This window comes from Dryobates pubescens, chromosome 31, assembly GCF_014839835.1.
Source record: "Dryobates pubescens isolate bDryPub1 chromosome 31, bDryPub1.pri, whole genome shotgun sequence".
NCBI classification, from domain to species: Eukaryota; Metazoa; Chordata; class Aves; order Piciformes; family Picidae; genus Dryobates; species Dryobates pubescens.
The window spans coordinates 7,395,225-7,409,542 of NC_071642.1; the positions used below are offsets into that span (position 1 = coordinate 7,395,225).

At 58.6% G+C, this 14,318-nt stretch overlaps 1 protein-coding gene across 1 annotated transcript in view; it reads right to left on the minus strand.

Moving 5' to 3' along the window:
- Positions 1-14,318, minus strand: part of CDS2 (CDP-diacylglycerol synthase 2) — a 28,329-nt gene that overhangs the window by 7,087 nt on the left and 6,924 nt on the right. The window contains exons 2-6 of the mRNA XM_054174984.1: positions 4,035-4,177; positions 3,071-3,167; positions 2,568-2,665; positions 1,159-1,298; positions 217-275 (exon numbers count right to left, since the gene is read on the minus strand). Of these exons, the coding sequence (XP_054030959.1) occupies positions 217-275; positions 1,159-1,298; positions 2,568-2,665; positions 3,071-3,167; positions 4,035-4,177 (537 nt within the window). The remainder of the gene's footprint in view (positions 1-216; positions 276-1,158; positions 1,299-2,567; positions 2,666-3,070; positions 3,168-4,034; positions 4,178-14,318) is intronic.

Here is a 14,318-nt window from a genome sequence, read left to right on the forward strand (position 1 = left end):
AGAGAGAAGATGATCCCTGCCTGCAGGGAGGGTCAGGCAGAGCCAGCTCGCTAAGAGCCCACTCTGCCCACAGGCACTTTGCTGCCAGGCAGCATGAGCACAAAGCCAGCAGAGAAGCTGCCCCTGACACTTTGCCCTCTGCACAACATTTCCAAGCAGCCTTCATTATTCCTTCTGCCTCCAGCTGGGAGCAGCCAGGCCTTGCATTGCACCTACCATGTAGAACTGGAGGCGATAGTGCTTCTTCACCAGGCTCAGGACAAACATGCAGAAACCTGGAGAGAGAGAGAGGAGAAGGGAATGCTGGAAATGGATCTGCAGCAGTGGGAAATGCTGCAGAGCTCCCCAGGACTTCACCTGAGTAAAGCAGCAAAGCAGATTGAGAAAACACTGCCTGTGGAGCCACAAAACACCACTGCCTCCAGGGAACACTTGGAGAGGGGAATCCCAGCATGGCTCAGGTTGGAAGGGACCTCAGAGGTCATCCACTCCAACCCCCCTGCCATGGGCAGGGACAGCTCTCAGCCAGACACAGCTGCTCAAGGCCTCATCCAGCCTGGCCTTCAACACCCCCAGGCAGGAGGCAGCCACAGCCTCCCTGGGCAGCCTGGGCCAGGCTCTCACCACCCTCACACTGAAGAACTTCTTCCTCAGCTCCACTCTAACTCTGCTCTGCCTCACCTTCAAACCATTCCCCCTTGGCCTGGCTCTAGGCACCCTCAGCAAAAGTCTCTCTGCAGCCTTCCTGCAGGATCCCTTCAGGTCCTGGCAGGCAGCTCTGAGGTCCCCCTGGAGCCTTCTCCTCTGCAGGCTGCACAGCCCCAGCTCCCTCAGCCTGTGCTCACAGCAGAGCTGCTCCAGCCCTTGGAGCATCTTTGTGGCCTCCTCTGGCCTCCCTCCAGCAGCTCTGTGTCCTCCTTCTGCTGGGGACCCCAGAGCTGGAGGCAGGATTGGAGGTGAACCACCAACCCTGGCTGCCCCATACAGATTATGGGAGGGCCTCACCCAAGAGATTTACCAGCACTGCCCAAACCATGCAGCCAGGTTGCAGAGGGAATCCTCTATGGATAGTGCTTTGGCCACAAGGCTCAGGAGAAGAGCAGCTGAAGGAGATCCCTTCCCACCAGCCCAGCCAAGAGTGCCCAGGGTGGTCTCTACCTGTCAAGTAGAGGGCGAAGGAAATGAAGCGGTGATATTTGCTGAGGATCCTCAGGGGCTCCTCCCTCTGCACCAGGGTGAAGAAATAATCTGTCACAGTCTCTCCATAGAAGAAGTAGTTGGCACAGAGCAGGAAGTACCTGTGGAGAAGGCAGATGCTCATTAGCAGGAACCCTGAAAAGGCTTCTGGAGAGTCACAGCAAGTGACTGACCCCTGAGGAGCCAACACTGCTCTGCCACACAGCAGGAGGCTCTCTGCAAGTGACAGAACTTTACTGCCCCCAGCTGAGAAATGACAACTTCATGGAAACCAAGAAGGGCAGCAGCAGCCTGGCCTGGAGCAGCAGTGGTGTGGGCAGCAGGAGCAGGGCAGGATGGTGCCCCTGGGCTGGGCACTGGGGAGGCCACAGCTTGAGGGCTGGGCTCAGGGTTGGGCTCCTCACTGCCAGGAGGACTTTGAGGGCTGGAGCAGGGCCAGAGAAGGGCAAGGAAGGTGGGGGAGGGTCTGGAGAGCAGGGCTGGGGAGGAGCAGCTGAGGGAGCTGGGGGTGTTCAGCCTGGAGAAGAGGAGGCTGAGGGGAGACCTCTGGCTCTCTACAGCTCCCTGAAAGGAGGCTGGACCCAGGTGGGGATTGGGCTCTTCTCCCTAGTCTCTGGTGATAGAAGGAAAGGAAATGGCCTGGAATTGTGCCAGGGGAGGCTGAGGTTGGAGATGAGGAAAGATTTCTTTGCTGCAAGAGTGGTCAGGGATTGGCTCAGGCTGCCCAGGGAGGTGGTGGAGTCCCCATGCCTGGAGGTGTTCCAGAACCCTGTGGCCATGGCACTTGGGGCCATGGTGGTGACCTTGGAGGACTCTTCTAACCAGAACAATTCTGTGATTCCAAGATACTGACCTCTCAAGAACTGGGAGGGCTTTTCATCTACACACAGTCACAGAATGATAGAATGGCTTCACTTGGAGGTCATCCAGTGCCAAACCCCTGCCATGGACAGGGACACCTCCCACCAGCCCAGCTTGCTTGGCCTGGCCTTGAACACCTCCAGGAAGGAGGCAGCCACAGCCTCCCTGGGCAACCTATGCCAAGCTCTCCCCTGCCACCACTCTCAAGAATTTCTCCCTCATCTCCAGTCTCCATCTCCCCTCTCCCAGCTCAAAGCCATTGTTCCTCATCCTGGCACTCCCAGCCCTTGTCAAAAGTCCTCCTCAGCATCCCTGGAGCTCCTTCAGCTACTGGAAGGCTGCTCTAAGGTCTCCCTGGAGCCTTCTCTTCTCCAGGCTGAACAGCGCAGAGCAATCCCAGGCTGTGTGGTCTGGAGGCAGCCAGATGATGCCCTTGGTCCCTGTGTGCAGTGAGAAGCAGCATGCCTGGGGCACAGAGGCCTGGGCAGAGGCAGGAGCTCCTTACTCACCAGCTGAGTGTCCTGAACCAGGGCAGGTCGTAGGAGTGGTACACGTTATAGCCAATGGTGATGATCTCGTGGAAGCATTTGATCTGGACACACATGACCTGCACAGACACACACCCAGCAGCTCTAACACAGCCTGGTGCATCCTCTCTCTCCCCAGGGAGACACACAACATGCATGTGCAGAGCAAAAGATACTTCAGCAGTCACCCTCAGCCTGGCAGGAGGCTCCTGCTCCAACGTGGGGAGCTCACCATGTTGGTTTTCCTTCCCCTTTCCCTGCAGGAGGTTTCCAACAACCTCTTGTCTCAGTTCCAATTACAGCCAGAGGCTGACCAGCAGGGCTGGTGGTCACAGACTCCTTCCAGGGTTCCTCCATGGACACAGAGATCCAGCAAGCTGAGGAAGAACCTCTGAACCGTGAGGCTCCGAGCTGCCCACTCCAGCAACACTCCCAGGAGCCTTCCTTCCCTTCTCCCACTCTGAACATTGGGGCACCTCACTTACTATTGTCATTAAGACCATGGGTCCCAAGTAGATGATGATGAAGAAGAAGGTGATCATGGCCAGTGTGAGGATGCCTCTCACCCACCAGTTCTTCCATCTAGGAGGAAAAAAAATGCAGAGAAAGTCCAAACAAAGCAAGGCAGCAGGACAGCACTTCTGCTGCCTCAGCATCACAGGAAGGAAGCTGAGCTCTGCAGACCCCAAGGTTCCTTCCAGAGCTGCAGAGAGACCTTGCTCCACTGATGAAGGTCTGCTTGCAAGAGCTGCCAAGCTCTGGCTCAGCTCAGCCTCTGCTGTGCTGTGAACCTCACTACTGGCAGGGCAGAGCACCTCCAAGGGCACTGAAATGGGACAGCAGAGTGTCTGTTCCTGCTCTGCCACAGGCTGCCCACCTCGTGGACAAGCTGCATGGCAGCTCCACACAGAATGGGGACCACTACCCCTCCTCTTTGCCAGAGGAGACAAGGGCCCTGCTGTGTTGTACAGAGCCTGCCCTGAGCCTCCCCCACCCTCACAGCAGCCAGCACTGCTCCTTCCTCCCCTGGGCTGGAGAGAACATCCTAAATCCTGGCCACAGCACTGTGCTGTCCTCCTGCACTTCTGCAGAAGTCAAAGCAGGGCTTCAAAACCACAGCTGAGGGCTGCTGCCAGAGGGGCTGCTCCCAGAGCTAAACACAAGTGGCTGCAACCCTATCCAAGGCCTCTCTTCAGCTGTGAGGCAGCCCTCCTGCAGTGCTCCTCTGCCACACACAGCAGCCCTGAGCACTGCACTGCTCTCCTCACCACCTCCACCCTCAGCTGCTGCTGCCTGTGGCCTCAGGACCACCTTCTGCTTGCACCCCGGCGAGGGACAGCTTCCAAGAGCTGCTCACTGGGCTCCCAGCACCCAGTGCTGGGCCAGGAGAAGCACAGGGGGGATGCAGAGGCCTGGCAGCAGAGGGACATGATGCCCAGTGGGTGCTACCTTGAGGACAGGTTGGAGAGAGCTCTGTTGAGGACCTCTGGAGTGTCATCCGATGTTGGCACTGGGGCTGAGCCTCCAAACTCAGACTTGCTTTCACTGTCTGAGGCTGTCTCTCCATCCAGCTTGTTCTCAGACTCTGACTCCTGCAAGTTGAGGACAAAGATCTTTAGAAGGCACAGCACTGGCACCCTGAAGGAGCTCAGACCAGTCCCCTCCTGCCACCAGCCTGCTTCTGCAGGAGAGAAAGAGGAAAAGAAAGCATTCACAAGGGAATCATCAAATGGGTTGGGGTGGAAGGGACCTTAGAGATCATCCAGTTCCAACCCCCTGCCATGGGCAGGGACACCTCCCACCAGCCCAGGCTGCTCCAGGCCCCATCCAACCTGGCCTCCAACCCCTCCAGGCTTGGAGCCTCCACAACTTCTCTGAGCAGCCTGCCCCAGTGCCTCACTGCCCTCATGGGGAAGAGTTTCTTCTTCATGTCCAAGCTCAGTGCAACTTCTTCCAGTCTGAAGCCATCACCCCTGCTCCTGTCACTCCATGTCTTGGTAACAAGTCCTTCCCCAGCTCTCCTGGAGCCCCCTTCAGGTACTGGAAGGCTGCTCTAAGGTCTCCCTGAAGCCTTCTCTTCTCCAGGCTGAACAACCCCAACTCCCTCAGCCTGTCCCCACAGGGGAGGTTCTGCAGCCCTCTGATCATCTTCAGGGCCTCCTCTGAATCCATTCCAACAGGTCCATTCCTGTCCATTCTGGGAGGTACAGAGGCTTATTCCCATGACAAACAACCTGAAGTGGTTGAGGTGACCCACAGGAAGGGTTTTACTCTGGAGCCACAGCGAAGGGTCTGCTAGGGAGGCCTCACAGTTGATTACTGAGTGTCTCCAAGTGCACCAAGTGAGTGCTGCAGGGCCACAGGCTTGTTAGCAGGAATTTTCACAAGCTCTCCAGTCCCCAGGCAGGGCTCCAAGTATGCAGCACTGCCCAAATTAGACAGGAAGAAAGTGGACGAGCTCAAGGCTTCCAGACAGGCTTCTCAAGTGCTGACCTCACTGTTGGGCACCACAACCATCTCCTCAGACAAGCTGGAGAGGAAGAGCAGAGCTTATCACTCAGGCCCAGCCATCCTCCTTGGCCACAGGACAAGGCTGATGTTCTGGGAAGAAATACCCTCCCCACCCCTGGGACTGCTCCAGCACTGGGCTCAGAGCAGAGTCCACCCCTTGGGCTGCTCCAGCACTGAGCAGAGTCCTGTGCTCAGGGGTAAACAAATACAGGCAAGGCAGGGGGGGGCTGAAGGCCAGAAAAAGGACTACAGATGAGCTCCTGGCACCCCCACACCTTCTCCCCAGTTCAGTGTTCCTCTGGGCCAGCTCCTGAACAGAGGAAAAATTCACACTTCACAGAATCCCAGAATCCCAGCATGGTTGGAAGGGAGCTCTGGAGCTCACCCAGTCCACCCCCCTGCTCCAGCAGGGCACCCCCAGCAGCTTGCCCAGCAGCACAGTGCCCAGGGGGGGTTGGAAGCTCTCCACACCAGGAGACTCCACAACCTCTCTGGGCAGCCTGCTCCAGGCCTCCAGCACCCTCACAACAAACTACTTTCTCCTTCTCTTCAGGTGGAACCTCCTGGGTGCCACTTTGTGCCCCTTGCCCCTTGTGCTGTCCCTGGGCACCACTCAGCAGAGTCTGGCCCCAGCCTCTTGCCCCCTACAGCTCCTTCAGCTCTTGCTGAGCATTGCTCAGCTGCCCTCTGGGGCTGCTCTTCTGCAGGCTCTCAGCCCCAGGGCTCTCAGCCTTTGCTGCTCCCAGAGCTGCTCCAGGCCCCTCAGCAGCTTCCCAGCCTGCCCTGGACTCTCTCCAGCACTTCCCTGTCCCTCTGCAGCTGGAGCCCAGAACTGGGTCCTGTATTTCAGCTGCAGCCTCACCAGGGCAGAGCAGAGGAGGTGTTACCACCTCCAGGGATGAGGAGTTTCTCCTCACCTTCAGGAGGAACCTCCTGGGTTGCAGTTTGTATCCCCTTGCCCCTCCCTCAGCTCAGCAGCAGAACTGCATCCTGCTCCTCAGTCCTTGCAGCAAGGCAGCAGAAGGCTGCTCCCTGGGGAGCACTCCTGCAGCAGGCATGGCAGAGCCCCTGCCCTCACTTTCTGCCCCTGGGCTTCTTTCAAACTCCTGGGAAAGAGATTGTGTGTGCAGGAGAAGCAAGGAGGGAGCCAAGAGGGCTGGGAGCTTTGCAAACAAAGTGGCTTCATCCCTTTGGCCTCCCAGGAAGTGCTCAGAGAGGGGGACCCCCACCAAGACAAGCATCTGCTGGGGCTGGTTTGCTGCAAGCAGATGGAGAGGGGTTTGGAGTCCACTGTAAGACCTGAGCAGCTCTTAGGTTAAGGCAGGAAGAGATAATTACTGCCCTGGCTGTGATCTGTCAGTGGCTGCAGGCCAGGTTCTTAAAACAAACCAGGACAGCCAGGCACCATCAGGTGGAGGCAGCTCAAAATAGCCTGGAGCTGGCAGAGAGGACTTCCTGGGACAAGGGAAGCAGCAGCCTCACACCCTGCAGCACCTCCTCCTCCTCCTCACTTGCTCCCTTCTTTCCATCCCCAGCAGCTGGGAAGGAAGAGGAAAGGAAAACTCAACACCCACAGAGGGTTGGGGAACTGACAGTGAAACACAACTTCCAGTACCTGAAGGGCTCCAGGAGAGCTGGGGAGGGACTTTGGATAAGGGCTTGGAGTGGCAGGATGAGGAACACTGGCTTTGAGCTGGGAGAGGGGAGACAGAGTGGAGATGAGGAAGAAATTGTTGAGAGTGAGGGTGAGGAGAGACTGGCACAGGTTGCCCAGGGAGGCTGTGGCTGTCCTCTCCCTGGAGGTGTTCAGGGCCAGGCTGGATGAGGCCTTGAGCAAGCTGTGCTGGTGGGAGGTGTCCCTGCCCATGGCAGGGGGGTTGGCACTGGATGATGTTTGAGGTCTCTTCCAACCCAACCCATTCTATGATCCACTGAATCCAGTGCAACCCCAAACCTCAGCTCATGCTACAAAGGTCTCCAAGAGCAGGAGCAAAGCCTCACTGGATCAGGCCCACAGTGCATCCAGCCCACTGCTGCTCACTTCCCCCTCAGCACTGGGAGCAGCAGAGGCTGTGCAGCAGGCAAGCAATGCCCACAGCTCCTGCAGACACTGCCATGGTGCTTCCAGAGAGCACCACAAAGGCAAGCAAGGTCTGTCAGGATAAAGGCACACTGTCAGGGGAAGGGACCTCCAAAGCTCATCCAGACCAACTCCCTGCAGTCAGCAGGGACATCCTCCACTGGATCAGGCTGCCCAGAGCCTTGTTGAGCCTTGCCTTGAATATCTCCAGGGCTGGGGCCTCAACCACCTCCCTGGGCAACCTGTTCCTCCTGGTGCAGAACCTGTCTGCAGTTTGAAGCCATTGCCCCTGGTCCTGTCCCTGCAGGCCCTTGTGTGGTGGGTTGAAGTTTCTCTCCCAGCACTAACTTTGCCAGACCAACTCAGTTAGAAGTTAAAGGCACAGCCTAAAACCACCACACCTTGTAAACAGTCTCCCTCCACCCTGACAGGGTCCCACATCAACCCCAGGGCTGGTTCCTGCCACCTTTCCTGCTTGCTCAGTGGAAGCCTGATGGGAGGCAGAAGAAAACATTTTCCCTGTTGGAAGAAATTCCTACTTGCAAGCCAGGGATGGGGAACATCTTAACCTCCTGCCTCTGGATACAGCTGAGCAGCACCAGGGGCCAGCTCTTGGAGAGCAGTGGCAGTGGTGTCCCTCTGGGGTCTGCCCTGGGACCTGTGCTGTGTAACACCTTTATCAATGCTACAGGCAGAGGGACCCAGGCACCAGCAGCAGTGTGCAGATGGCACCAAGCTGAGTGGTGCTGTCCATACACCAGGGGGACAGGAGGGCATCCAGAGGCACCTGGACAGGCAGGAGAGGTGACCCAAGGTGAACCTCATGAGGCTCAACACGAGCAAGAGCAGGTCCTGCACCTGGGCTGAACAATCCTCACTCTCAATGCAGGCTGGGGGAGGAGGGGAGAGAAAACAGCCCTGGGGTAAAGGACTTGGGGGTTCTGGGAGGGGAGAAGCTGGCCAGGAGCAGGCAGTGTGAGACGGCAGCACAGAAGGCAAACCACAGCCTGGGCTGCATCCAAAGCAGCACTGCCAGCAGAGCCAGAGAGGGGATTCTGCCACTCTGCTCTGCTGAGACCTCACCTGGAGTAACTGAGGCAGCTCTGGAGCTCTCAATAGAGGAAGGACATGGAGCTGATGGAGAGGGCCCAGAGGAGGGCCACAAAAATGATCATGGGGCTGGAGCAGCTCTGCTACAGGACAGGCTGAGGGAGCTGGAGGTGTTCAGCCTGGAGAAGAGAAGGCTCTGGGGAGACCTTAGAGCAGCCTGCCAGTACCTGAAGTGGGCAACAAGAAGGGTGGAGAGAGACTGTTTGCAGGGGCCTGCAGGGACAGGACCAGGGGCAATGGCTTCAAACTACAGACAGGTTCTGCACCAGGAGGCTGCTGGAACACTGCCACAGGCTGCCCAGGGAGGTGGTTGAGGCCCCAGCCCTGGAGATACTCAAGGTGAGGCTGAACAGGGCTCTGAGCAGCCTGATCTAGTGATGTCCCTGCTGACTGCAGGGGGTTGGACTGGATGAGCTTTGGAGGTCCCTTCCAATCCAAACCCTTCTGAGATTCTATGATCCTCTTCTCCCTGATGTTTGCAACAGTGTGGGGATGACACAGGACATTATGCCAGATATAGGCTGTGGAGAGGACTCAGTAGCTGACACTATTTTTATACCTTGCATGCAAACTGCACCAGCAGCCTACAAATCACCAGTTTAAGCAGCTGAGTGGGGTGCTAAAGAACTTGGGTAAGCCTGAGCGTGATGCACCCTGAGCCGGGCTACTTAATCCAGCTGTGGCATTGCCTTGGGAACAGCCTCCTGGCGCCTCCCCACTGCAGAGCAGAGCCAGACAGGTCCCGGCCCCGCAGGGCCTGCCGACAGCGGGTCCGGGTCCCGGCCCCGCAGGGCCTGCCGACAGCGGGTCCCGGCCCCGCAGGGCCTGCCGACAGCGGGTCCGGGTCCCGGCGCCGCAGGGCCTGCCGACAGCGGGTCCGGGTCCCGGCCCCGCAGGGCCTGCCGACAGCGGGTCCAGGTCCCGGCCCCGCAGGGCCTGCCGACAGCGGGTCCGGGTCCCGCAGGGCCTGCCGACAGCGGGTCCGGGTCCCGGCCCCGCAGGGCCTGCCGACAGCGGGTCCCGGTCCCGCAGGGCCTGCCGACAGCGGGTCCCGGCCCCGCAGGGCCTGCCGACAGCGGGTCCCGGCCCCGCAGGGCCTGCCGACAGCGGGTCCCGGTCCCGCAGGGCCTGCCGACAGCGGGTCCCGGTCCCGCAGGGCCTGCCGACAGCGGGTCCGGGTCCCGGCCCCGCAGGATGAACACCAGAGAGCAACATTTCCACTGCAGCAGCGGAGTGGGGAGCAGAGCGGCACTGGGGGCAGGGTGGCACTGGGGGCACAGGCGGGCAGGGCGGCACTGGGAGCAGGGCGGCACGGGGGGCACTGGGGGTAGGGCGGCACTGGCGGCACTGGGGGCACAGGCGGCACAGGGGGCACTGGGGGCAGGGCGGCACTGGCGGCACTGGGGGCACAGGGGGCACTGGGGGCAGGGCGGCACTGGGGGCACAGGCGGCACGGGGGGCACTGGGGGCAGGGCGGCACTGGCGGCACTGGGGGCAGGGCGGCACGGGGGGCACAGGCGGCACGGGGGGCACAGGCGGCACGGGGGGCACAGGCGGCACGGGGGGCAGGGCGGCACTGGGGGGCACAGGCGGCACGGGGGGCACTGGGGGCAAGGCGGCACGGGGGGCAGGGCGGCACTGGCGGCACTGGGGGCATAGGTGGCACTGGGGGCAGGGCGGCACTGGCGGCACAGGGGGCAGGGCGGCACTGGCGGCACTGGGGGCACAGGCGGCAGGGAGCCCAGGGAGTGATGCTCACTGAGGGCTATCAGTGGTGCAAACTGAAGCTCATTACTGAGTCGCTGCCGCTGCAGAGAGCTCCTGGCTGCCACGGGCTGGGCTCTGCTGAGCCTGCCAGGACTGCAGGCCTGGGCTGTGCTAAGCCACAGGCTGCAAGCAGCACCCCCAGTGCCAGCACAAACAGTGCTGCAGGGGCTCTGGGGCTCATGGATGGCCTCTGTCGCCAGCTCTGCACTCCCCCAGGAAGCAGCAGTTGCCCATGAGGACAGATGGACACTGGAATCACCTCCAAGGGAGGCAGCGCAGACCCCTCCATGGGGCAGTTTCAGAGTCAGCCTGGCAGGCTGCTGGGTCAGCTCCTTTCAACTCCACCAGCACCTGGAGTGGTTGGAGCAGCTGGTCCCTGGGGTCCCTGGCAGGGGGTTGGAGCCAGCCGAGCTTTAAGGTCCCTTCCAGCCCAACCCATCTGATGGATCTGTCAACACTGACCTCACCACAACCTCCTCTGATGTTCCCAGACCATCAAGTCCCCCCAGGGTCCCCCTGAACAAGATGCTCCCCAAATGAAACCAGAGCCCCATGCTGTGGAGTAGAATGGAATAGGAAAAGAATTAACCAGGCTGGAAAAGACCTTTAAAATCATCGAGTCCAACCTAGCACCCAACACCATCTGATCAACTAAACCATGGCACCAAGGGCCTCATCCAGGCTCTTCTTAAACACTTCCACTGATGGTGACTCCACCACCCCCCTGGGCAGCACATCCCAAAGGCCAATCACTCTCTCTGTGAAGAATTTCTTCCTAACATCCAGCCAAACCTCCCTTGGCACAGCTTGAGACTGTGTCCTCTTGTTCTGGTGCTGATTCTGGTGCCCTTCATCCCCCCACTCCCCCTAGGTGCTGCTGAGCAGAGCTGTCTCCAGCTGCACTGCTTCCATGTCCTCTCCGCACACCTCTCCCTCACCAATTGTTTGTTTCCCCCCTCTGCCTCTCTCTCCTCCCAGGCAGAGCAAAGCTGTGCCAGGATGTTAGAAATCTGTGTGGATGATGCAGAGCTGGGAAACAATTAAAAGCCTTAATTAGAGCACAGCAAACTGCCCCTCCACTTCCCTTGGAATCTGCCTTTGTTTTCCTGCTGCTTTCCCAGGGACAGCATTAAGGCTACCAAAGCACCAGCAGGGGCTGGAGTTTTTCCAGCCTGGCTACCAACACTGAAATACCAAACTGAAGGACTCAGATCTGCCTGGGCAGCACCATGGCAAGGCCAGCTTCACACCATCCTCTCCACACTGAAGGCTTCTAAAAGGATCAAGGGGATGAGGAGAGCAGGAATGAAATCAAGACAGCAACGAACATTTTAGCCCCAACTGTTCACTTCTACACAACTCTGCTACAGAGACAGCCTGGGAGAGTTGGGGCTGCTCAGCCTGGAGAAGGGAAGGCCCCAGGGAGACCTTAGAGCTGCTTGGAAGGCACCTCAAAGCTCATCCAGTTTCAAACACCCTGCCATGGGCAGGGACACCTCCCTCCAGCCCAGGCTGCTCAAGGCCTCACCCAGCCTGGCCTTCAACACCTCCAGGGAGGAGGCAGCCACAGCCTCCCTGGGCAACCTGTGCCAGGCTCTCCCCACCCTCACTGTCAAGAATTTCTTCCTCATCTCCAGTCTCAGTCTCCCTTCTCCCATCTCAAAGCCATTGTCCCTCTGCCCTGGCACTCCCAGCCCTTGTCAAAATCCCTCCCCAGCTCTTCTGCATCCTCCTTCAGGCACTGGAAGGTTGCCCCTAAGGTCTCCCCGGAGCCTTCTCCAGGCTGAACAGCCCCAACTCTCCCAGCCTGTCCCCACAGCCCTCTGATCATCCTGGTGGCCTCCTCTGGACCTGCTCCAGCAGTTCCAGGTCCTTGTGCTGGGGGCAAGACACCTCCTTGCTGTAGCTGTGAAATCAGTAGATCCAAAGATCATTTGTGACCAAGTCTGTTGCCACTTCAAAGCAAGGCAGAGGGAGAAAGGATGTGCCTCAGCTTCCTTCAGCCCCCTTCACCCCTGCAGCCATGTGGTGAGAGGTGGCTGCTCACAGCTCTGTCTCACAGAGGAAGCTGTGAGCTCTCAGGCTTGGGGTGTCATTTTTTTTGCCCCAGTATCAGTGACATGATCTCAGTTGTCATGGAAACAAGGCAGCTCCCTCCCTGTCAGAAATGTTCTGCCCAATGGAGAGCCAGGGGGAAAGAACTCGAGGCTGGGAGATTCAATTAGTGGAAGGCATTGCCACGATCTGTGCACCTCTCCTGAAGCAAGGGGCTGGTTTGTTCAGCCTTGCTGCTGGATCTCAGCAAAAAGCTCTGCCAGGTAAAGCCAACACAGTGCTGGAGAGAAAACCAGAGCTGCTGCTTCAGGCAACAAACCTGAGAGCCCCTGGAGGGAAGGGACCCATCCAGGGGGACTCGGGCTGGCTGCAGAGCTATGCCCAAGCCAGCTCCAGGAAGATCAACAAGGCCAAGGCCAAGGTTCCTGCAGCTGGGTCAGGACAATTCCAAGCACAAATCCAGGCTGGGTGAGGAGTGGCTCCAGAGCAGCCTTGAGGAGAAGGCCTTGGGGGTGTCAGGTGGTGACAAAGTCCCCAGGAGCCAGCACTGGTCCCTGGCAGCCCAGAGCCAGCTGAGTGCTGAGCTGCAGCCAGAGCAGGGAGAGCAGCAGCACAGGGAGGGGATTCTGCCCCTCTGCTCTGCTCTGCTCAGCCCCCACCTGCAGCTCTGCCTCCAGCTCTGGGCCCCCAGCACAGGAAGGACCTGGAGCTGCTGGGGAGGTCCAGAGGAGGTCATGAAGATGATCAGAGGCCACAGAACCTCCCCTGTGGGGAGCAGCTGAGAGAGTTGGGGCTGTTCAACGTGGAGAAGAGGAAGGCTCCAGGGAGAGCCTAGAGCAGCCTTTCAGTACCTGGAGTACAGGAATGCTGGGGAGGGACTTTGGACAAGGGCTGGGAGTGATAGGACAAGAGGTAATGGATTGAAGCTTGAGGAAGGCAGACAGAGTGGAGATGAGGAAGAAATTGTTGGCAGTGAGGGTGGGGAGAGGCTGGGAGAGGCTGCCCAGGGAGGTGGTTGAGGCTCCATCCCTGGAGACATTCAAAGCCAAACCTGATATGGCCCTGAGCAACCTGCTCTAGTTGGAGGAGTCCCTGCTGACCACAGTGGGGCTGGACAAGGTGACCTTTGAGGGCCCCCTCCAACCTGATGCTGTCTGTGATTCTTCACTGCTTTACCTGCACAGCTCCACCAGCTGCTGTGCCATGGCCAAAGCCACCTTGGCAGACTCCACAAGGTGACATCAAGGCAAGAAACCCTCTTGTTACCCCTTAGTTATAGGATCTTATGACAGAGGTTTACAAGCTCTGAAGGGTGGAAGAAGAGAGAGAAGTTTGGAGACCATGAACACTAGAAAGAAGAAGCAAACAAGTGTCCAGGCTTGAGCTCACAGAATCATTTGGCTGGAAAAGGCCTCTGAGATCATCCACTCCAACCTCTCCCTACCTCTGCCAAGGCTGGGGCCAAACCACAGCCCTCAGCACCACATCTCTCTAATCTTTTAAACCCCCTCCAGGGATGGGGATTCAACCACCTGCCTGGGCAGACAGTTCCAGCCCTTGAGAACCATTTCAGCGGAGAACTTTCTCCTAATGTCCAACCTAAACCTTCCCCTGGTGCAACCCAAGGCCAGCTCCTCTTCTCCTGTCACTTGTTACCAGGGAGAACAGACCAACCCCCACCTGGCTCCAACCTCCTTGCAAGGAGTTGTGGAAAGCCAGAAGGTCTCTCCTCAGCCTCCTCTTCTCCAGGCTGAAGGACCCCAACTCCTTCAGCTGCTCCTCATTTGTCCCAAGGTGCCAAAGAAGCACAGAGTAGCTCATGGCCCATGCTGCTGGACTCAAGGGGAATGCTTCAGCTTCTTGGGCTGTGAAGTTACCTGCAGGATAATTGAGTTCAAGCTTCTCATGCCCCACTGTCACACTATCCCATCAAGCTGGTGCCTAGTGGAGACTCCCCAGCTAAGCTCAGGTTTCACTGAGGATGACATGGGACTCTCTTCCCTCTCCCCAAAACACCCATATTTCAGTTGCAGGCAGGCACAGAAATGAGGACATGCCTAAAAATGGAGACCATTAGCAGAGGAGCTCACAGAAAGCAGCAATGCCTGCAGAGTGCCTGAAAGCAAAGACTGCCAGCATGGCTCAGGCTGGAAGGGACCTCAGAGATCATCCACTCCAACCCCCCTGCCATTCCCAGGGACAGCTCTCAG